This window comes from Neovison vison, chromosome 1 (genome assembly GCF_020171115.1).
Source record: "Neovison vison isolate M4711 chromosome 1, ASM_NN_V1, whole genome shotgun sequence".
Taxonomy (NCBI): Eukaryota; Metazoa; Chordata; class Mammalia; order Carnivora; family Mustelidae; genus Neogale; species Neogale vison.
The window spans coordinates 90,754,994-90,776,316 of record NC_058091.1 but is presented as its reverse complement, the minus strand read 5'-3'; the positions used below and the strand labels follow the sequence as shown (position 1 = coordinate 90,776,316).

Here is a 21,323-nt window from a genome sequence, read left to right as displayed (position 1 = left end):
CGGGAAGAGCAGGGTACTTCCGCTAGCTGCTAGCTCACTGGCCGCTGCTGGAGGCGGCCGCGGAAGCGGAGGGAACGCGCGGCCCGGGGACCGCATTCCCCGGCCCCCCCTCCGCCCCACGCGGCTCGGACCATGGACGCCAGGTGGGGGGCTAGGGGAGCGGCGGGCCCACGTGACCGAGCCCCTGGGCCATGTGACTGCCGCTGCTGGGCACGGAGGGGCCGGGTGGGGTTCCAGCTGCCAGGCGGCGGGCCGGCCCGCGGGGCCGGGAGCCGGCAGGGAGAGGGGGCGCGGCGTGGACTCGTGCTCCTGGCGAGGGTCCGGGAGTGTCGGGCGGAGGAGGTGGGAACTCTGGCGCTCCCGGATTCTGGAAGGCGGGCTGGGAGGAGGGGCGCCGCCTGTGGCCGGAGCGGCAGGAGAGCGCTAGAGGGAACAGAGGGAACCTGTGTGGTCAGAGGGGCGAATCCGCCCCCGGGGAGGGAGGGAGCCCTGCCTGGACCGCGCCGGCCTCCGCTCCCTTCCCGCCCCCCCCCCCCCGGAGAGAGAGAGGCTCTTTGTCCGGGCTGGGCTGCAGCTGAGGGGGGCGGGGAGACTCCGGGCCCTTCTCCAGTGTAGTCCCCTCTGGAGGGCCGAGTGGATGAGGAATTGCACCCTAATCCTTACGTCCGCTGTCCCCGCAGGTGGTGGGCAGTGGTGGTGCTGGCTGCGCTCCCCTCCCTGGGGGCAGGTGGGGAGACTCCCGAAGCCCCTCCAGAGTCATGGTCGCAGCTATGGTTCTTCCGTTTTTTGGTGAATGCTGCTGGCTATGCCAGCTTTATGGTACCCGGCTACCTGATGGTGCAGTACTTCAGGCGGAAGAACTACCTGGAGACAGGTGTGTGCGGAAAGGGTGGGTTAATGTGCAGGGTCCGTTTTATGAGTGCTCACCAGCAGTCCAAATAGGGATGTGGCTTGGAAAGGGAGGGAGGGAGACCTGCAGGCCTGACAGCAGGGCAACTGGCTGCTCTGGGGAAGATGAGGTGCTGGGGAGAAGGTGAGATCTTGATCTTGTGTGCCTTTTTTAGGCAGGGGTCTCTGCTTCCCCCTGGTGAAAGCTTGTGTGTTTGGCAATGAGCCCAAGGCCTCTGACGAGGTTCCTCTGGCTTCCCGGACGGAGCCGGCAGAGACCACTCCCACTTGGCAAGCCCTGAAGCTGCTCTTCTGTGCTGCGGGGCTCCAGGTAGGTAGGCAGGGGGGCTCCGCTTCTCTTCCTCGGTTGGGTCCCTGTGGGCAGGGACTGCACGGAAGCATCCTACCTGACCCAAGGCTTTCCTGGCTAGTGTGTTTCCTGACTCCCTCCTCCTAGAGGCACACTGTGCCATCATCTTCTTAGAAGTGGTTGGAGGACATGCTGTCTTTTCTTTCCTTCTTTTCCCTTCCTCTCTTTTCTGTGATGTCTTCTGTGCTCTTACTACACTTCCCCTTGTGGTGATGTGTCTCATATACTGTGAACCTGCCGATCAAAGTTTGGGAAGCCATTCAGCCTAACCCCCACTCCATGTAAGAAGGAGCGAAGATGCTGAGCTCTTGGCATGTTGGAGTGGGCACTGCTAGTTCTACACATGCTGAACTAACAGGTGTCCCATCTTTTTACTCCCTGAATTGACTGAGCATAGATAGGAAGATACCTGGGATGAAGTCAGCTTTGACTTACCCTTGTGTGGGGCACAGACACAGGGTCTGGACAGGGTCTGGACAGTCTTAAAGCATTTCTTGTTGTGTTTCGCACACACTTACTCTCTCCAAGGTGAATGCAGGCTTGGAAGGGGAGAGGAAACTTCTAGTTACTGCAGAGGGACCAAAATATGTATGCTGTCTTTTAAATCATTTAGACATGTGAGAAAGAGGGAGGTTGTCAAGATGCTTTTTTGCCCACCTTTTCCTTCTCTGGCTTATCTTGTCCTCTGTCCTGGTCCTTCCCCATGCAGGTGTCTTACCTGACTTGGGGAGTGCTGCAGGAAAGAGTGATGACCCGCAGCTATGGGGCTACTGCCACGTCGCCAGGTGAGCGCTTCACAGACTCTCAGTTCCTGGTGCTCATGAACCGAGTGCTGGCACTGATCGTGGCCGGCCTCTACTGCATCCTCTGCAAGCAGCCCCGCCACGGGGCACCCATGTACCGGTACTCCTTTGCCAGCCTGTCCAATGTGCTTAGCAGCTGGTGTCAGTATGAAGCTCTCAAGTTCGTCAGCTTCCCCACCCAGGTGCTGGCCAAGGCCTCGAAGGTGATCCCTGTCATGCTGATGGGCAAGTTGGTGTCTCGGCGCAGCTATGAACACTGGGAGTACCTGACAGCTGGCCTCATCTCCATTGGGGTCAGCATGTTTCTGCTTTCCAGTGGCCCCGAGCCCCGCAGCTCCCCAGCCACCACGCTGTCAGGCCTCATCCTGCTGGCAGGCTACATCGCCTTTGACAGCTTCACCTCGAACTGGCAGGATGCACTGTTTGCCTATAAGATGTCTTCAGTGCAGATGATGTTTGGGGTCAACCTCTTCTCCTGCCTCTTCACCGTGGGCTCCCTGCTGGAGCAGGGGGCCCTCCTGGAAGGAACCCGCTTCATGGGGCGACACAGTGAATTTGCTGCGCATGCCCTGCTGCTCTCTGTTTGCTCCGCGTGTGGCCAGCTCTTCATCTTCTACACCATCGGGCAGTTTGGCGCTGCCATCTTCACCATCATCATGACCCTCCGCCAGGCCTTTGCCATCCTCCTCTCCTGCCTCCTCTATGGCCACACTGTCACTGTGGTGGGGGGTCTGGGGGTGGCTGTAGTCTTTGCTGCCCTCCTGCTCAGAGTCTATGCTCGGGGCCGTCTAAAGCAACGGGGAAAGAAGGCTGTGCCTGTCGAGTCTCCTGTGCAGAAAGTTTGAGGGGCCCGAGGCATGAAGTGGAACAAGACCCTCACTGTACCAATTTTCCTCTCCAACTGTAACTTCTGAGGTGGTTGGCTCGAGGGCAGAATGCAGGTTTTTTCTGTTATCACAAACCAGCTCTGCAAGTTGGGATTGAGTCCAAGAGGCAGCCTTCCCCTTTGCCTTAAGTCACCTTCTCTTGTAGGGATTCTTCTGAGGACCGTCCTCTGTGTGGAGGGGTGTGGAGGGGTGTGGAGAAGGCAGAGGCACCTGCCAAAACCCCCACCCCTTCTAATTCCCTGAAGTTTTGCCCTGTGGGCTCCACCAACACCTCACCTGTGCTTATCCCCCTACCCTGAGTGGCCCACCCTTGCAGATAGCCTCCCAGAGACCTACAGTTCTTACTCTGGTGAGAAAAGCACAAGTGTTGTAGGCTCCAAGTGCTACTTTCCCAGGAGTCTGTGAAAGATGGGTGCTATGCTGGAGGAGGGGGATGGAAGAGTCCTGCCCAGTGACACCACCATCTGTTAGTGGATTCCTAGGCTCTGCTCCAAGAGTCAGTTGCAGGTTTTGGTACTCCAGAAATGTAATTTTGCTCTTATAATTTTATTTTATTAAATTAAATTGCTGCAATGGACTGAAGTCCTGTGTTTTGGCTCACTGAAGCATATGCTTTAGGACAGGGACTGAAAACTACATGGTAGTTAGAAGCTACCCTTTAGAGTCAATGTTGGGTGACTTCAAAAGTGCTAAGTGCCTGCAGGTGACCTTAGCTTTCAATGTACCAGGAATACTTATCTGCGGAATGACAACAGGTACAACTTGGGAAGCTAAAGAAACCCAAAAGGCAGCATGAGATCCACTTTACAAGGGACAACATAACTGTATAAAACTGTACTTCTTTATTTTGCATACTTTAATCTCAGAACAAAATAAACAAAAAACACAATACACATCCAAACCCCTTGTCAAATAATCAGAAGGGATAGGGCTTTAGGGCCTTCTTTCCTGCCTCAAAGACAGGAGGAAGAAAAAAAAAACCACTAGACATCAGCAGAGGGAACCAGGTGAACAGGGCCACTCCCGGCTGCTGGGGAGCCATGGGGACACTATACAGAGGGCTCAAGGTCTGCAAGTAGAACTAATCTACTTCTTCCATGCGAGAGGCATCCTCATCACCCTCAAGGGGGGGGATCTCATCAGGAACAGCAGCACTGGGTTCCTCTGCTGTCACTTCATCTTCATCAATGCCTAGAAGTAGAAAAAAAATGGCACATGAACTTTGATCCAAATACCATGAAGTTAAATTTGTCCCTGTAAGACCAGCTCCTCAGTTCCCTATCACACTCTGGTTACCAAAGGTCTTACTCACCCAGGCCTAGCTTGATCATGCGGTAGATGCGGTTGGAGTGAGTCTGGGGATCCTCCAGTGAGAAGCCAGAAGAGAGCAAAGCTGTTTCAAACAGCAGCACCACCAGGTCCTTGACAGCCTTGTCGTTCTTGTCCGCCTCTGCCTTCTGCCGCAGCGTCTCCACAATGGGGTGGTCAGGATTGATCTCCAGGTGCTTCTTGGCCATCATATAGCCCATTGTGGAGTTGTCCCGAAGGGCCTGGGCTTTCATGATCCGCTCCATGTTGGCTGTCCAGCCATAGGTGCTAGTCACAATGCAGCAGGGTGAAGACACTAGCCTGTTAGAGATGGTCACCTGTGGACAGTTACCAAAACCATGTTGGTTCTATTCTACAAGTTCTATTCTCTGCAGAACAGACTCACGAAACTCATGAAAAGCAGCAATCTTTATCCAACATTACAGAAATACCAACCTTAAACCTGTCTGGTAAAGACAAGGAAAGCTCTAACCAATCAGACTCCTTAAAACTCATTGTGTAGTACCAATTCTGACTGGAAGGTTCTGAGGGAAGCAGCCCTAAAAGCACTTGTTTGCAAAATACACCCTAGTCCCAGAATTGTTTACCTTCTCAACCTTCTTATCCAAGATTTCTTTCATGAGTTTGCAGAGGTTCTCGAACTTGGCCTTGCTCTCCTCCATTTTCTTCTTCTCCTCTTCATCCTCAGGCAGCTCCAGGCCCTCCTTGGTAACGGAGACTAGACTCTTCCCATCAAACTCCTTGAGCTGCTGCACGCAGTACTCGTCAATAGGCTCTGTCATATATACTACCTCGAAGCCCCGCTTTCGCACTCGCTCCACAAAAGCGGAGTTGGCAACCTGCTCTTTGCTCTCACCTGTAGGGTTATTCAGAGTGACTCAGGTCAGAGTGCTGCCTCCTGCCAGTTTCCAGGGATTCCCAAATGCCCTCCCCTTCCCTCCTCACACCCCGAGAGGCTTTGATCAGATTCAGGCTCCGACGCACCGGTGATGTAATAGATGGACTTCTGGGTCTCCTTCATGCGGGACACATACTCTGAAAGAGAAGTCATCTCATCCCCAGACTGGGAGGTATGGTAACGTAGCAGCTCAGAAAGGCGGCGCCGGTTTGTTGAGTCCTCATGGATTCCAAGCTTCAAAAGTCCCAACAAAAGTTTTTTACTTATAATCTGTTACCCTCTGTGTGAATAAAAAATAACCCCCGACTGTTAATTATTAAAAAAAAAAAAACTTTCAGGGAGGGGGAGGCATCTGTACCTTTAGGTTTTTAGAGAACGCCTCATAGAATTTCTTATAGTTCTCCTTGTCTTCTGCCAGTTCAGAGAAGAGCTCAAGGCACTTCTTCACAATATTTTTGCGAATGACCTTCAAGATTTTGCTCTGCTGAAGCATTTCTCGGGAGATGTTCAGGGGCAGATCCTCAGAGTCAACCACACCGCGGATGAAGTCTGCAATCAACCAGTGGGAACAGTTAAAAACAGGGCAGGGACACCTGGGTGGCTGAGTCCCTATGTGTCTGCCTTTAGCTCCAGTCATGATCCTGGGGGTCCTGGGATTGAGCTCCCTGCTTCTCCCTTCTGCCTACTCTTTAAAAAAAAAAAAAAAAAAAAAGATTATCTAAATTCAATAGGACTTATTTCTCACTGCACCCTCACTTCCCAGGTTATCTACAATGAAGACTTCATTTCCCCCAAAAAACAAGACCTCACTTTCTTGAGAATGCTGAGAGGGTTCCACAGGATTATTAACTACAGGAGACCAAGACCACACTCACTGAGATACTCTGGTATCAATTCATCACAGCTGTCCATGATAAACACACGGCGAACGTAGAGTTTGATGTTGTTCTTTTTCTTCTTGTTCTCAAAGAGGTCAAAAGGAGCCCGACGAGGGATGAAAAGCAATGCCCTGAATTCCAGCTGACCTTCTACAGAGAAGTGCTGAAACAAATCCAAGATAAATCAGTAGTATATTTTTTTTAAAGAATTTATTTATTTGACAGAGCGATCACAAGTAGGCAGAGAGGCAGGCAGAGAGAGAGGAGGAAGCAGGCTCCCTGCTGAGCAGAGCCCGACGTGGGGCTCGATCCCAGGACCCTGGGATCATGACCTGAGCCAAAGGCAGAGGCTTTAACCCAGAGCCACCCAGGCACCCCAGTTAGTAGTATATTTCAAGAAAGAAATGCTTATCCCTGGGGCACCTGGGTGGCTCAGTGGGTTAAAGCCTCTGCCTTCAGTTCAGGTCATGATCCCAGGATCCTGGGATCAAGCCCCACGTCGGGCTCTCTGCTTGGCAGGGAGCCTGCCTCCCCCTCTCTCTCCGCCTACTTGTGATGTCTGCTAAATAAATAAAATCTTAAAAAAAAAGAAAGAAAGAAAGAAAAATGTTTATCACCACCATCACTTCATTAAATTGTTTAGAACAAAAATCTTAACAAATGTTCCCTAAAAAAAAAAAAAAAAAACTTCCTGAAAATCCAAGGATAGAAGAGATGCCATTAGACAGCTGTTGAACAAATTAAGATCTCATACCTTGAATTAAGCTATGATGGCACAGCTATATAACCCTTAGATCAAGGGAAAACAATCCCACTAAGAACCCATTATGGAGATAAAGTGAGGTCATTGGGAAGGATGTCCTTTCTTCACCCTAGAAGGGTCATCAGTAAGTGAATGGACATGGCTCATGGCATTCAGTTCCCACCTACCAACCAGCTAGGCAAGTTCTACTTGTATACTACCAGCCTTCTGCTTGCTCTTCCTGAGTCAACATGCAAGGGTTCTCACCTTGACTGCCAAATGGTCTTCCCAGTCATTAGTAAGGCTCTTGTAAAACTCTCCATATTCCTCCTGAGTAATGTCATCAGGGTTTCTGGTCCAAATGGGTTTAGTCTTGTTCAGTTCTTCCTGATCAATGTATTTCTCTTTAATCTTTTTTGTTTTCTTTTTCTTGTCTTTCCCACTATCATCCTCCTCATCTGATCCCACATCTTCAATCTTGGGCTTCTCCTCATCGTCTTTATCTTCTTCCTCCTTCTCCCCTTTCTCCTCCTCTGCCTCATCATCACTGATTTCTTTCTCTCGTTCCTTCTCCAACTGGAAATACAAAAAGGTTTCAGAACACGAAACACCAAAGAACCAGAGATATCCAATTCTGAGCAGCAGACATCATACATGTGAGGATTACTAGTGTACACTCACATAAAGGGTAATGGGGTAACCTATGAACTGCGAGTGCTTCTTCACCACTTCTTTGACCCGTCTCTCCTCTAAATACTCTGTCTGGTCTTCTTTAAGATGGAGAATCACTTTGGTACCCCGGCCAATGGGCTCACCTAGGAAAAACCAATCACGATACAGCATGAAGACACAAAACTAAGTGCAGAATTGTAACAAAAGATATCTACAGAGAACATGCTTAAGATCTCTATTACAGATTTCCTCAGAATTCTAACCCAAACAAGAAAGTCAACTTACCATGGTCTGCACGCACAGTGAAGGAGCCCCCAGCAGAAGACTCCCAAGCATACTGCTCATCATCATTGTGCTTTGTGATAACCACCACCTTCTCTGCCACCAGGTAGGCAGAATAAAAGCCAACACCAAATTGTCCAATCATGGAGATGTCTGCACCAGCCTGCCAAAGAGTTTTAAAGTCAAACACACAGACACACACAAAACTACAGCAAACCAAAAAATATCCACACTGATGAATGGTGCATGTCTGGCTAAAATACCACATACCTGAAGAGCCTCCATGAATGCTTTAGTTCCCGACTTGGCAATTGTTCCCAAATTATTTATGAGATCGGCTTTGGTCATGCCAATGCCTGTGTCCACTAGAGTCAAGGTGCGTTCCTGGGGGTTGGGGATGATGTCAATTTTCAGCTCTTTACCGCTGTCCAACTTGGAAGGATCTGTCAGGCTCTCATAGCGAATCTTGTCCAAGGCCTAAAAATACAAATTTCAATAGTATGTTTCTGCTTCCTAAAGCTCACCTTCAGCCAAAAAAGAACTTTTTCACTTCCAAATAGCCTCAGTTCTGATTACCACCCCAACCTCGTGTTTAAGCACAATAATTAGCTACAATATTCCATCTAAACCCAGAGAGTAAAGCCAACTTTTTAAAAATCAGTATGTTTATCCCCTCCAACAGCAGCCCCATAAACACCAAACCACCTTCCTCCCATTCCTGAGTGCTGAAAGGGAATACTACAAATGAATGTGCCCAAAGCACTCACATCAGACGCATTACTGATCAACTCCCGAAGGAAAATTTCCTTGTTAGAATAGAAAGTATTGATGATGAGGGACATAAGTTGGGCAATTTCTGCCTGGAAGGCAAAAGTCTCCACCTCCTCCTCTCCATGGTGCACTTCCTCAGGCATCTAAGGTAAAAACAGTCAAGAATTACAAAAGAACACCACGACCCCATATTTAACACTCATGTACACCCCAGTCTCAACAAAGACTAGAACAGATTTACTTCAAACTGCTTTGGGTTGGCTACTAAACATATTCCTGAAAGCCTGTAAAGCCTTTTCTTCAAAGATTTCAGCGTATATCCTTAGCAGGAACCGAACTTATAAAGAAAATTTTAAAAAGCTTCTTTAACATAATATACAATGCCAGAGATTTTGGAAAGATATTTTGAAGCCCAAATACTGCAAGTAGTCCATGGGACCCAAGAGCCTCAGCATCACTGGGTAGCTTGTTGGAAATGAACATCCTGACTCCAACAGGAAAAAAAGAGCTCCAGGTATCTGAAGGAGAAAACCAGAGACTAAGGTTCTATTACGTTTTTTGGCAGGAAAAAGAACACCCCAAGGTAACTGATTTCATGTTTAAAAAAAAAGAAAAAGAAAAAAGAGTAATTCAGCATTGGCTCTCCCATAGGTTATCTCCACAACAAGCACATGTGTGATTGCTGCCTCAGGGCATAGAGGAAAGATTACACCAGAGACCGGTGGATACCCGCCCAAGAAGCTACTAGACAAAGAAGCGACGAAGCAAAAGCTCCATCGTCGTGACCCCCTCAACACACATGACTACAATGTAGGGCCAAACCAAACACAACTAAGATGGTGGCCGTAGTCCGCGGGCAGACCCTCGTCACTGCCGGACATGCGTCGGCCAGGACCACGCGAGGAGGGGGCGCCACCGCGCAGTCTCCCTTCGCCCCAGCATCCGGGCACCAGGGCGGGGCGCCGGGCTCCAGAAGCTTCCAGAACAATCTCAGCTCTCTGAGAGGGGCGGGGGAGGAAAGGGCCCATGAATCTTCCAGAGCCTGCCCCCTCCTCTTCCCTCCCCCAACGACCGAGACTGCGAGAAAAATCTGGAAAGAGGGAGGAAGCATCCTGGGCCAGGGCCGTCCGTAAACGTTCCTCACCGCAGAACCTTGCAGAAAAAAACCAAAAACACTTGGAAAACGCTTCCCACAGGGTAGAAGGCAAAGCCAGGCCAATACCAGGCTGTGCTGAGTCACGTCCAGCGCGCACACCCACCACCCTTGGGGACTCTCCGGCGCCCCGTAGCCGCGTCCGGAAGTAGAAGGGCAAACATGGCAGCGTCCCGGGCCGGCGCGGACACCACGTGCAGCTGCCCACTACCCCAAGCCCACTCCGCGGCCCACCTCCCCCACGGCTAGTCTTCGCCGGGGTTAAGCAACGCCACCCAGACACAGGTGAAAAAACAAGCTTACCTCGCCAACCCCCTCCCGCCCACTATCCAAACGAAAGATGGAGTCGTTCTACCCCAGAGGCCGCTCCAAACCCAAAATATCTACCCTTTGGGAACGAAACGAGGAACAAAAACAATTCAAAACGAGCATTCCAGACAGAATAATCTGAAAAGAACCCCTACCTTACCTTAAAAGAGAAGAGCTGCAAGCACTACTGACCACAGTAAGAAAGGGCTGCGTCCAGCAACGACTCCGCAACAAGATCGCGCGGGGGTGACTCAAGAGAGAGGCTGTGCGCCCCCAGCCGTCCTATATACGGCGAAACACAGACCAACTGCCCGCCCCTGAATCCTTCCGCCTTAAAGGACGATGCCTGTCAGCCCCGCACCTGCCGCTGCCCGCCCACCTTGACGTCATGTTCCAAAATTGGGGAGGGGGCGGGAGCTGCAGGTCTCAGTATCCGCCTTAAGAGCATGCGCAAGCAATTCCTTTTTTGTGGCCCCCATCTCGGCATTTCCGAGGCATTAGCCGTCTCCAAGAACTAAAGATTGGGAATGCTATATGATATAAATGGGGGGCTTAGGGGCGGGGATGCCCCTGGCCTTCTATAAACCTGTGAGGCAGCGCCTCCGAACTCGAGTCCTGGCGTGGAGGAACGTCCAAAAAGGTGGAGGGCGGGGATAGAAGCGGCCAACCACTCGGACCTCGGCTCCCAGGTTCGACTTTTTTGCTACAATCTGCCATACACATTCCTACAGCCCGATAGGGGAAGGGTTTTTCTTTAGGGACGGTGCGGGATGCGAGGTCTAAATTCAGGCAGTCCCCGGATCCCGGCCCTCCTTGGGCCAGAGGGAAGAGCCAGGGCTTTGCAGCGGGGCGTGGCTCCGGCTGGGGGAAGGGTTCTGGCCTGGGCCGGCTTGGGGACTCTTTGCCTGCGCTCGGCGGAAGGAGCGACGACGGCGGTACTGCGATTACTTCCAGCAGTTTCCAGACCCGCCTTAGCGGCCCCGGCCCGGCCCCGCCCCTTTCCTTCAGGCCCCGCCTCTCCTTTTGCGGCCGGGAAGACTGTGGAGTTGCTGCGTTACCCGTAAGACTCTGCCGGGGTCCCGGGAGAGAAGGAGGTGGGCTGTCCCAAACTTCTTTATCCTAGGAAGCCGCGGGCGGGACCCTGCTTTCCACTTGCCTGGCCCAGCTAGCTTGGCACTCCCTCGGGAGTGGGACGGAGCGTAAAGGGAATGATTGACGACCCCCCCCCCCCATCAATCACACGGCACAGGGCTGTAGGGGCGGTTATGCCGGCGCCGCCTTCAGAGAGCAGAGACTGGGGACGCGTTCGCCACCGAGGTGGAGAGTGGGATGGGAGGGTACCCTCCCCAACTCCTGCATTCGCCCACTTGTGTAGAACACTGAGACGTGCGTTTCCTCTGCGTGAGCACATCGAGCCAATTCTCAGTCTGGTTTCATTTTTTTTTCCGCCGTTTTTGGCTTCTGCAGCTACCAGACCAGAGGTGAGGAGGGTCTCCAGGGACCCCTGCAGAGTGGCAGGGATTCTTGGAGGTCGTTTGAAGACACTGGCCAGAGGGCAGTCCGATGCAGGCTGCCAGAAGTCGTTCCTCGTCAACTGTGGTGGAGGTCCCAAGCCCCCAGACCTTTAGTCTGCCAAAGGAGCTGTGGGTCTCCATACCTCGCTTGGCTCTGACCCTTTTGCATGCCCTCCTGAGGGGAGGCTGTCCTTGTCTATCCAAGGCCTCATCTAGGAATCCTGTGGGACCCACAGCCCCTCCAGAAGAAAATGGCCACTCCCTGCTCTGTGACCTTCCTGGCCCACAGTGTCCTCCACTGGAATGATGGAGAGGGGATCCCTCCCACCACCACCACCCCTAGTCCTTCTTCAACAGCCCTGGTGCCCCGTCTTCCTTCCTTTGTATGTTCTTTATTTATGTGTTAAATTCCACAGAATAAAGGACCCTCACTTTCCTTATCTTTGCCCTACACTCCCGACCTCATCACCCCACTGCCACCACCCCAATTTCATTTCTCCTTACTCTTCTATTCCCCTTCCTTATGGTGTGTGAAAAAACCTGTGACTGGAAGTTAATGGGTTTGGGAAGGGTGCTGTTACCAAGAATCCCCCAGAATTCTCTGTTCCTGACCAAAATCTCAAAGGAAGTGTGTCATCCCTCAACATACTCTCTTTCCCTCTGGGCAGAAGGGGTCTAGCAAATGAAAAATCTCCCTAGTTCACAAAGAGCATTTATACCATTTCACTGTCCTGTGAAGTGATGAAAGTGAGTCTCCACATTATAGAAACTGGGAAAGCAAGGCTACATTGAGATCAGTCAGCTCAAAGCCTTGTTATTCCAACCCTTGCTCCTTGCTCCAGAAATGGAGTGGAGATGCTGCCTCCCTCCCAGGACCCAAGTCCAGGGCAGAGCAGAAATTACTCCTGTTGATCAGTATTAGGATCTGAGAGCATTCAGGGGTCTTCTAATGGGAAAATCTCAAATCTTGCACTAGCCTAGAAAGACTGCCTTCTTTTCTGGAAGCCTTTTCCCACTCATTGACTCTCACCAAAACCCCCACAATGAGTGCCTGGGGATGCAAAAGTGCATAAACAAGATGCAGGTTTCAGCCCACAAGGGGCTGCTGCAGGACAAGCATGAATCATAGCAATGTGGGAGAACTATCAGAGACTCCCTGTTCAGCCTGAGCCAGGGGCAGGCTTCGGGCTAAGGCTAGTCAGCCCTTGGCAACAGGTCTATTCCCAGAAGACGGAAATGCATGGAAAGGCACAGCCCTGACAAAAGGACCATAGCCTAGGAGCCCCCAAGGAAGGCTGAAGTCTGCTCCAAGACCTCACTCTGCTTTAGGAGGTCAGAGGTCTGTTGAAAAGTGTCTGCTGAAAAGTGACCCTGTGGGGGGTCACAGAGGGCCACAAATGCCATGTGAAGACATCCTGACCTTAACTTAAGAGTTTGGGAAGCCACTGAAGGCTATTAAAAACAGCTTAACCCCCCTTGAATCCCCAGAATCCAATTTCCGGTAGCACTTGCGATGCTCACTGCTGCCAAGATACCCTTTGTTCCTGACCAGGCGTTAAAGACCCAGGCCAACCTTCTGTTGCTGGAGGGTAGCCAGATGAGGCAAGAACTGACAAACCTCCGCCTGCAGCTGGTGGGCCTGTCACTTGTTTTTATATGGCTTATGGGGAAGAATGTTTTTTACATTGTTGAAAAAATCAAGAGAGAATATTTTGGCATGTGAAAAGTAGAAATTTGAATTTGTGTTTGTAAAGCTTTACTGAAACATAACCCTTCTCATTTGTTTACATGTTGTCTTTGGCTAATTTTTTGCTGCAATGGCAGAGTTGACAGTGTGGCAGAGACCAGGTGGCTTGCAAAATCTAAAATACATTGTCTATTACCTTTTACAGAGAAGACTTACAGACCTCTGATCTCCTAAAGCAGAGTGAGGTCTTGGAGCAGACTCAGCTGCTGCTCCAACTGGGAATTCTCTTGAGGCTGCACCACTGGCCTTTGGAAGGGATCAGGGAAGCTGCCAAGAAAAGAGGCAATGGAGGAAGAAAGCAACCTTTAAGCATCAGGACCTCAGGGATTATTTAAGCTCAGGGAGTAGCTCCAGATCCTTAACTCCGGGAACAGGCACCCTTCCCAAGCTCAGCAGCTGCCAGATGGGTCCTGTCTGTTCGGATTCTACGAGGCCTATTTATTATCTCCGAACTTCATGGGGAATATGCTGCACTGACATCTTCACATGCCAATGGACTTGATGTTCAGAGATGCTGGGCAGTTGAGCCAGTCTGGTTGGCCAGCCTAGGCTCCAGCTCTGCCTGTTTCCACATTCGGTTGGGACATGAAAAGTTTCTTTCACAACTCTCATTCACTTCATTGTTAGTACCGTACCGTGCTTCTTGTTTTTGTTTTTGATGCAATGGCAATAGCCATTTTCCTTCATTTTATGTTTCCTGAAGAATTTGGAAAGCAATCAATTTTATTTATTAGTCCCATAGCTTGGTAAACTACCTTACTAGTTCTTAGGTTTTTTTTTTGTTTTTTTTTTGTTTTTTTTAGGTACAACCCTATCTATCATCTGAAGACAATGACAGTTTGGTTTCTTACTTTCTAATCCTCGTATCTCTTATTTCTTGTTATACTGCACTATTTAGGACCTGCAATGGTGAGTGGAAACAGTGATTCTGGGGATCCCTATCTCATTTCTGATCAGAAAAGGAATGCTTTTAATAGTTCATCATTGGGGGCGCCTGGGTGGCTCAGTGGGTTAAGCCTCTGCCTTCGGCTCAGGTCATGATCCCAGGGTCTTGGGATCGAGTCCCGATTTGGGCTCTCTGCTCAGCAGGGAGCCTGCTTCCTTCTCTCTCTCTGCCTACTTGTGATATCTCTCTCCCTCTGTCAAATAAATAAAATCTTTTAAAAATAGTTCATCATTGGGGCGCCTGGGTGGCTCAGTGGGTTAAGCCGCTGCCTTCAGCTCGGGTCATGATCTCAGGATCCTGGGATCGAGCCCCGCATCGGGCTCTCTGCTCAGCAGGGAGCCTGCTTCCCTCTCTCTCTCTGCCTGCCTCTCCATCTACTTGTGATTTCTCTCTGTCAAATAAATAAATAAAATCTTAAAAAAAAAAATAGTTCATCATTAAGCACAATATTTCCTTTATCCCTACCTTGTTATAAATTTTAATCTGAATATCAAAATTACTTTTCTGCATCTACTGAGACTTGTTTTTAAAAATTCCATTTATACGTTTAATTAATTAACAGACTTAGTAATATACAGATTCCACCTATTTATGTATTTATTTATTTGTAAAAGATTTTATTTTTTTTAAATATTTTATTTATTTATTTGTCAGAGAGAGGGAGAGCGAGAAAGCGAGCACAGGCAGGCAGAGAGAGAAGCAGGCTCCCTGCTGAGCAAGGAGCCCAATGTGGGACTCCATCCCAGGACGCTGGTATCATGACCTGAGCCGAAGGCAGCTGCTCAACCAACTGAGCCACCCAGGCGTCCCAGATTTTATTTATTTATTTGAGAGAGGGAGTGTGTGTGCAGGAGGAGTGGGAGGGGGAGAAATAGACTCCCCACTGATCAGGGAGCCTGAGAGACAGACAGACAGATGCAGGGCTAGATCCCAGAACCCTGGGATCCTGATCCTGAGTGGAAGGCAGATGCTAAACCAACTGAGCAACCCAGGCACCTCTTGATTTATTTATTTAAAATTTTTTGAACTAGCCTATACAATTGCCTGAGTCTAATGTTTTTTGTATGGAAACATTTTAACTAAGGACTCAATTCTTTTTTAAAAGATTTTTTAAAATTATTATTACTTTTAAGATTTTTTAAAAAAATTTATTAATTTGACAGATAGAGATCACAAGCAGGCAGAGAGGCAGGTGGGGGCGGGGGAGGGGGAAGCAGGCTCTCTGCTGAGCAGAGAGCCTGATGTGGGGCTCGATCCCAAGACCCTGGGATCATGACCTGAGCCAAACGCAGAGGCTTTAACCCACTGAGACACCCAGGCGCGCCTTAAGATTTTATTTTAAAGTAATCTCTACACCGATATGGGGCTTGAACTCACAACCCCAAGATCAAGAGTTGCATGCTCTGACTGAGCCAGCCATATGCCCCTCATTTTTTAAAATAATATAGGAATAGGGGCGCCTGGGTGGCTCAGCGGGTTAAGCCGCTGCCTTCGGCTCAGGTCGTGAACTCGGAGTCCTGGGATCGAGCCCCACATCGGGCTCTCTGCTCAGCAGGGAGCCTGCTTCCTCCTCTCTCTCTGCCTGCTTCTCTGCCTGCTTGTGATCTCTCTCAAATAAATAAATAAAATCTTTAAAAAAAAAAATAATAATAATATAGGAATATTCAGGTTTTCTACTTCTCCTTGTCAATTTTGTTTACTAATTATATCCAGCTGTTTCTTGAAAGCTTTATTATGACATATTCTTCTCTTTGACTATCTTTTCATACTCTATTCCATTTAAAGTATCTCTTCATTTTCATCCCTAAAATTTTTTCGTGTCTTATTCCTTTTTTGTGATCAGTTTCACTAGAGATTTGTCTATTTTATTTATATTCATGTTCATGTATTTAAATTTCGTGTGTGTGTATGTGTATTTAAATTTCTGCTCAAATTTTTATTATTTCTACTTTCTTTGGGTCAGTTCTGTTGTTCTTTTTCCATTTTCTTAGCTTTAATACCTAGCACATTAAATTTCAACCTTTCCCATTTTCTTTTTTTTTTAAATTTATCTGACAGACAGAGATCACAAGTAGGCAGAGAGGCAGGCAGAGAGAGGAGGAAGCAGGCCTCCGTCTGAGCAGAGAGCCCGATGCCGGGCCCAGGACCGTGGGATCATAACCTGAGCTGAAAGCAGAGGCTTTAACACACTGAGCCACCCAGGCGCCCCCCCCCATTTTCTGACATAAGGATTTAAGGCTACAGACTTCTCTTCAAGTACGATTTTAGCTATATCCCATGTTTCAATATACAGTATTTTTTGGAAAGATTTTATTTTATTTTTTTATTTTTTTAAAGATTTTATTTATTTATTTGACAGAGAGAGATCACAAGTAGGCAGAGAGGCAGGCAGAGAGAGAGAGGAGGAAGCAGGCTCCCTGCTGAGCAGAGAGCCCCATGCGGGACTCGATCCCAGGATCCTGAGATCATGACCTGAGCCGAAGGCAGCAGCTTAACCCACTGAGCCACCCAGGCGCCCCTGGAAAGATTTTATTTATTTATTTATTTATTTGAGAAAGAGCACAAGCAGGAGGAGCAGCAGGCTGAGGGAGAGGGGGAAGGGAGCAGTCTCCCCACTGAGCAGGGAGCTCAATGCAGGGCTCGATCCCAGGGTCCCTGGATCATGACCTGAGCCAAAGGCAGATGCTTCTTAACCAACTGAGCCACCGAGATGTCCCTATAGTATTTTTTTTTTTAAAGATTTTATTTATTTGTCAGAGAGAGAGAGAGTGAGCACAGGCAGACAGATTGGCAGGAAGGGGCAGAGGGAGAAGCAGGCTCGCTGCTAAGCAAGGAGCCCAATGCGGGACTAGATCCCAGGACGCTGGGATCATGACCTGAGCTGAAGGCAGCCGCTTAACCAACTGAGCCACCCAGGCGTCCCTATAGTATTTTTATTATAATTTAGTTTTAAGGGTTTTCTGATTTGTCTTATGGCGTCTTTGTTCAACAGTTTAGAGGTGTTCAACAGGGGTGCCTGAGTGGCTCGGTTGGTTTAAGTATCTGTCTTTGGCTCAGGGCATGATCTCTGGAGTCCAGGGATTGAGCCCCATATGGGGCTCTCTGCTCAGTGGGGAGTCTGCTTCTCACTCTGCCCTTAGTCCCATTTGTGCTTTCGAGTGTGCGCTCACTCTCTCTCTAATAAATAAAATCTTTAAAAAGTTCAACAGTTCCAATTTTTTAAAAAAGATTTTGAGAGAGAGAGAATGAGAGAGAGAGCATGACAGGGGGTGGGTCAGAGGGAGAAACAGACTCCCCTTGATCAGAAAGCCTGATGTGGGACTCGATCCCTGGACTCCAGGATCATGACCCAAGCAGAAGACATTTGCCTAACCAAATGAGCCACACAGGTGTCCCCACTTCCAATTATTTTTATATTATCTTTTAATTATGTTATACACATAACATATATGTGTATAACATAACATATGTGTATAATACTGGCTCTTTTGTACTTGAGATTTTTTGTAAACTAGAGCATGGTAAGTAAGTTTTCCCATGCATAGTTGAGAAAAATATTATTTAGTTATTGGATAAAAGTCTGAATATGTTAAATCTATTAAGTCAAGCCAGTTAATTGTATTGCTCAAAACAAACAAAAAACACTTGGAGACTCCAGGGGACGAAGCTTGGAGAAGGCAGAAGCTAAAAGTGGGGAGATCACCCAGGGGTGGGGGAAAGGCATGGTGTTCATCTTTTCTGTGGTAGAATGATGGAATATGAGGGCTGAAGGCAGGGGAGGAGGACCACTCTGTGTCAGAGGGGGCCACGAGTCCGTTTTAAGCATGTTATGGGATACCAGATAAAGAATGTCCTGGAGACAGAGACTGATGGCTGAAGTCATGGGCAAGAACAGCCTTTCCCAGGCAAGTGTAGTGAAAAGACCAGAGTTATGACCTAAGCCATTTTGAAATTGTAACTAGGGTATCTTTGGTACCTACTCTATTAATACACATATGAGTGTGTCTTGACCCTCTGAGGGTATCCTATCAGTGACCTAAAGGGGGGTGTAAATGAGACCTGCCTGTCACTGTCAGGTCAGGTCTAAATTGTCTGTTGTCCTCCTCCCATGATGTACACCAGGTGTGCCTTTTTGTCTTGGGTGTTGTTTAGTGTTTCAAGGTCCCTTTGACTGAGGTAAAACTTAACCCCAAATCAGTTCAGCGCAAAGTAAATTACAGGCAGGAGAAGGTGTGGGGGGGAGGAGGGGTTCTACCACAAACAACCCTGACCTACTTAACTACTCTGCCTGCCACCTGACCCGCCCCAGGCACAAGTCACTGGCCAATGTACAGTTCTCACCTGACTGGATTTCTGGGCCCGGTGCCTGCTTGGCCCACCTGTGCCCAGATAAGGCACTGGCAGGGCTGTGGCAGTGCTACTGAGTGCTTAGGAACTCACAAACAGGAGGGACTAGGTTAGACATCAGGAAGGACCTTGCTGCTTTCACCCGGGGTGGATTACACGGGAGCTCCAGATCCTGGGAGGCTTGGGATCCTTTGGTATGTTCTGGAATGTTCTGAAGGCTAGGGAGGAAGGTATACCGGGCTCGAATTATGGGGCCGTACTATCTATCACGAGAGGCATTGTATATCCATCCCCTTCACTGTCTGGGAGTTCTCCCCATCTCTCCGAGTCCATCTGTCTCTCTGCTTATCTGATAGGTAAAGACAGGCAGAGACTTGGATTTACCCAATGCTTTCCGGTTTACAAAATATTTTTCCACCCTTTAAGCATTCCAGCTTCAGTTTTCTGGAGTACAATGGGCATAGCAACGGTCAGCACCGCATAGGGTTCCCGGGAGACGGGAGGCCGCGAGACACGTAAGACGGAAACAGGGTGGTGGGTGCAAGCAAGAGTTGCTAGCCACAGCTGGGGTCCGGAATTTCACAACCCCGAGAAAGACGGCGCGGCTGTGCCTACCCTCGCTTTCCAGATGAGCGGCTCCGAGGTAGAAAATGCCTCGTTCAAGGTGACCCCTACTTAAGAGGCAGCGGAGCCGGCCTCAAGACACCCAAACCGGTCTCCCACTCGCCAGCGGTCAGGTGCGAATGGCCGCGCGGAGGCGCAGCACGAGGGACGGGTGACGTCACCACACCCGCCGCCGAGGGGCGGGGCCGAGCGGACTCCTGCTCCCTTCGTCTCCCGCCCCGCGTCGCCCCACCCCGCCCCGCCCCGGTCGGGTCCTCGGGTTCTCTGCTGGCCATCGCCAGTCTGGGGCCGGTGGGGCGATTGACCGGTGTGGGAGGAGGTGAGGTCTGTTTCTTGAAGGCTCCGGGATTGAAGCTGGGGAGAGGAGCAGCGAGCCGCTTAGGTGTGGGACTGGGGGCATACCAGGCCACAGCTCATCCTGATTGATTCTTGGTGCCACTGTCTCTAAGGTAATCATTTCTTGCATCCAGGTTCACCCGCAGACTCCTTAAATCACCTTAGCAAGTCTGTACATATAGGTCACCCGTTTGAAGAACAAGGATCTGGGCCCAGAGGATGCGTGGTATTTGGCAGGCCCAAGATGGGATCCTAGGCTCTAAATCCGAACCAACCCCAAAGACAGGCCGGGGAGAAGCCCCCCACTGTGTGAGGTCCTGCTGACTCATTTAGCAGTTGCCCTGTAGCCTGGGGCCAGAATGCCAACTGGCTCATTGACAGGGAGCACCAGGCCTGCCAAGGTGATAGATGGCTCTCAGTGAGCACCTCCTCTCTTGGAGGGGAACTGTGCCAGAGCTATGAGCCCCGCTAGGGCACTGCCATTGATGGCTTCCGGAGGGGGAACGCAGGCTCTGTTCCTGGGAGGTGCCCATCTCCACACTCACTGCCAACTTGTTCTAGAAACCAGAAGGGCCTCACTGCTAGATCTACTGGCTGGCTGGCGTCTCTCGGTCTGCCACTCTTCCTGCGCGTCAAGACTCAGGTTTCAGGCAGAGCCTGCTGGCCAGAAAGCATGGCTAGCTCTTTAAAGTGATTCTGCATTTCTTGCTGATATCCATTTTGAATCACTATCATGGTTCGACACTCTTGAGTACTTGTTTTCCCCATAACTGGAATTTTCCCCTCAGGCCCCCTCTCCCCGTTATACTGCCCTCACCGTGCTCCTTTTATATTCACCTCAAAGAATAGATTCAGACCCGATCTAGCTCCTTGGCTATCCCAGAGGCTTGACTTCTATTTTTTTGGCTATCCCAGAGGCTTGACTTCTATTTTTTAAGGACAACTGGTGATTTTCCTGGGGCTCTTGGCTTTTCGAAAGCTTAGAGCCCCAACATGTCACCATGTAATATCAAACACAAAGAAGTGTCCACATTGATGTGGCTACCACCCCAGGGAGGCCAGCTGTTAAATACACAGCCTGATGCTTCAGGCAGAAATGTCACATGGGGGGCATCTGGGTGGCTCAGTGGATTAAGCCTCTGCCTTTGGCTCAGGTCATGATCTCAGGGTCCTGGGATGGCGCCCCGCATTGGGCACTCTGCTCGGCGAGGAGCCTGCTTCTCTCTCTCTCTCTCTCTCTGCCTACCTCTCTGCCTATTTGTGATCTCTCTCTGTCAAATAAATAAAATCTTTAAAAAATAAAATAAAATCTTAAAAAAAAAAAGAAAGAAATGTCACATGGAAGGAAGGTGATGACCAGCACGGTCTGGCAGAGCCTGTGACACCCACTGTCTCACTCTCAGTACTTCCCCACCTTACTGGAGCCAGTGCTAGGGGCAGGGGGAGGCCTGCCTCCTACAGTGCAGGATTGTCTTCAGAGCACCTACTGTGGTCAGGAGCCATCACTGTGCTTGGGCAGGCAGGAGACCTAGGAGCTCGAGTTCCTCGCCCCCACCTCTCCTGGCTTCAGATGAAGACTTGAGGTCAGAACAGAAACTGAGTGTGAGACTGCATATTTGGGGCATTTGCATTAGAAAACGTTTTTGGAAAAAATACTCTAGTAATTTTCCTCCACATCCATTTGAGTATGGAAAGGAGGAAAGTGACATGATCTGTTTTTCCCTCCTTCAAATCATTGCTGGGGTCGAGAGAAACCTACTTTACACCCATCTCTATCCCTTGAGCACAGGCAGTGAAAATGAGCACCACCACCCAGCTGGCTTGAGG

General features: G+C 49.7%; 2 protein-coding genes and 1 long non-coding RNA gene across 3 annotated transcripts; 2 read left to right on the top strand and 1 right to left on the bottom strand.

Moving 5' to 3' along the window:
* Window positions 1-18: 18 nt before the first annotated feature.
* SLC35B2 (solute carrier family 35 member B2) lies at window positions 19-3,530 on the top strand. The gene is made up of 4 exons (XM_044251847.1): window positions 19-143; window positions 681-874; window positions 1,065-1,219; window positions 1,968-3,530. Exons 1-4 carry the CDS (start codon window positions 133-135, stop codon window positions 2,904-2,906), a joined length of 1,299 nt encoding a protein of 432 aa, XP_044107782.1. The 5' UTR covers window positions 19-132; the 3' UTR covers window positions 2,907-3,530.
* A 241-nt stretch (window positions 3,531-3,771) lies between these two features.
* Window positions 3,772-10,264, bottom strand: HSP90AB1 (heat shock protein 90 alpha family class B member 1). Its single transcript, XM_044251833.1, has 12 exons — window positions 10,143-10,264; window positions 8,517-8,663; window positions 8,020-8,226; window positions 7,753-7,912; window positions 7,477-7,610; window positions 7,063-7,371; window positions 6,051-6,216; window positions 5,534-5,724; window positions 5,262-5,409; window positions 4,865-5,133; window positions 4,261-4,594; window positions 3,772-4,139 (listed from the first exon to the last, which is right to left on the bottom strand). Exons 2-12 carry the CDS (start codon window positions 8,661-8,663, stop codon window positions 4,030-4,032), a joined length of 2,175 nt encoding a protein of 724 aa, XP_044107768.1. The 5' UTR covers window positions 10,143-10,264; the 3' UTR covers window positions 3,772-4,029.
* A 161-nt stretch (window positions 10,265-10,425) lies between these two features.
* LOC122899574 lies at window positions 10,426-11,936 on the top strand. The gene is made up of 3 exons (XR_006383129.1): window positions 10,426-10,671; window positions 10,937-11,076; window positions 11,450-11,936. It is a non-coding gene; the product is annotated as an uncharacterized LOC122899574 (long non-coding RNA).
* The last annotated feature ends 9,387 nt before the right edge of the window (window positions 11,937-21,323 follow it).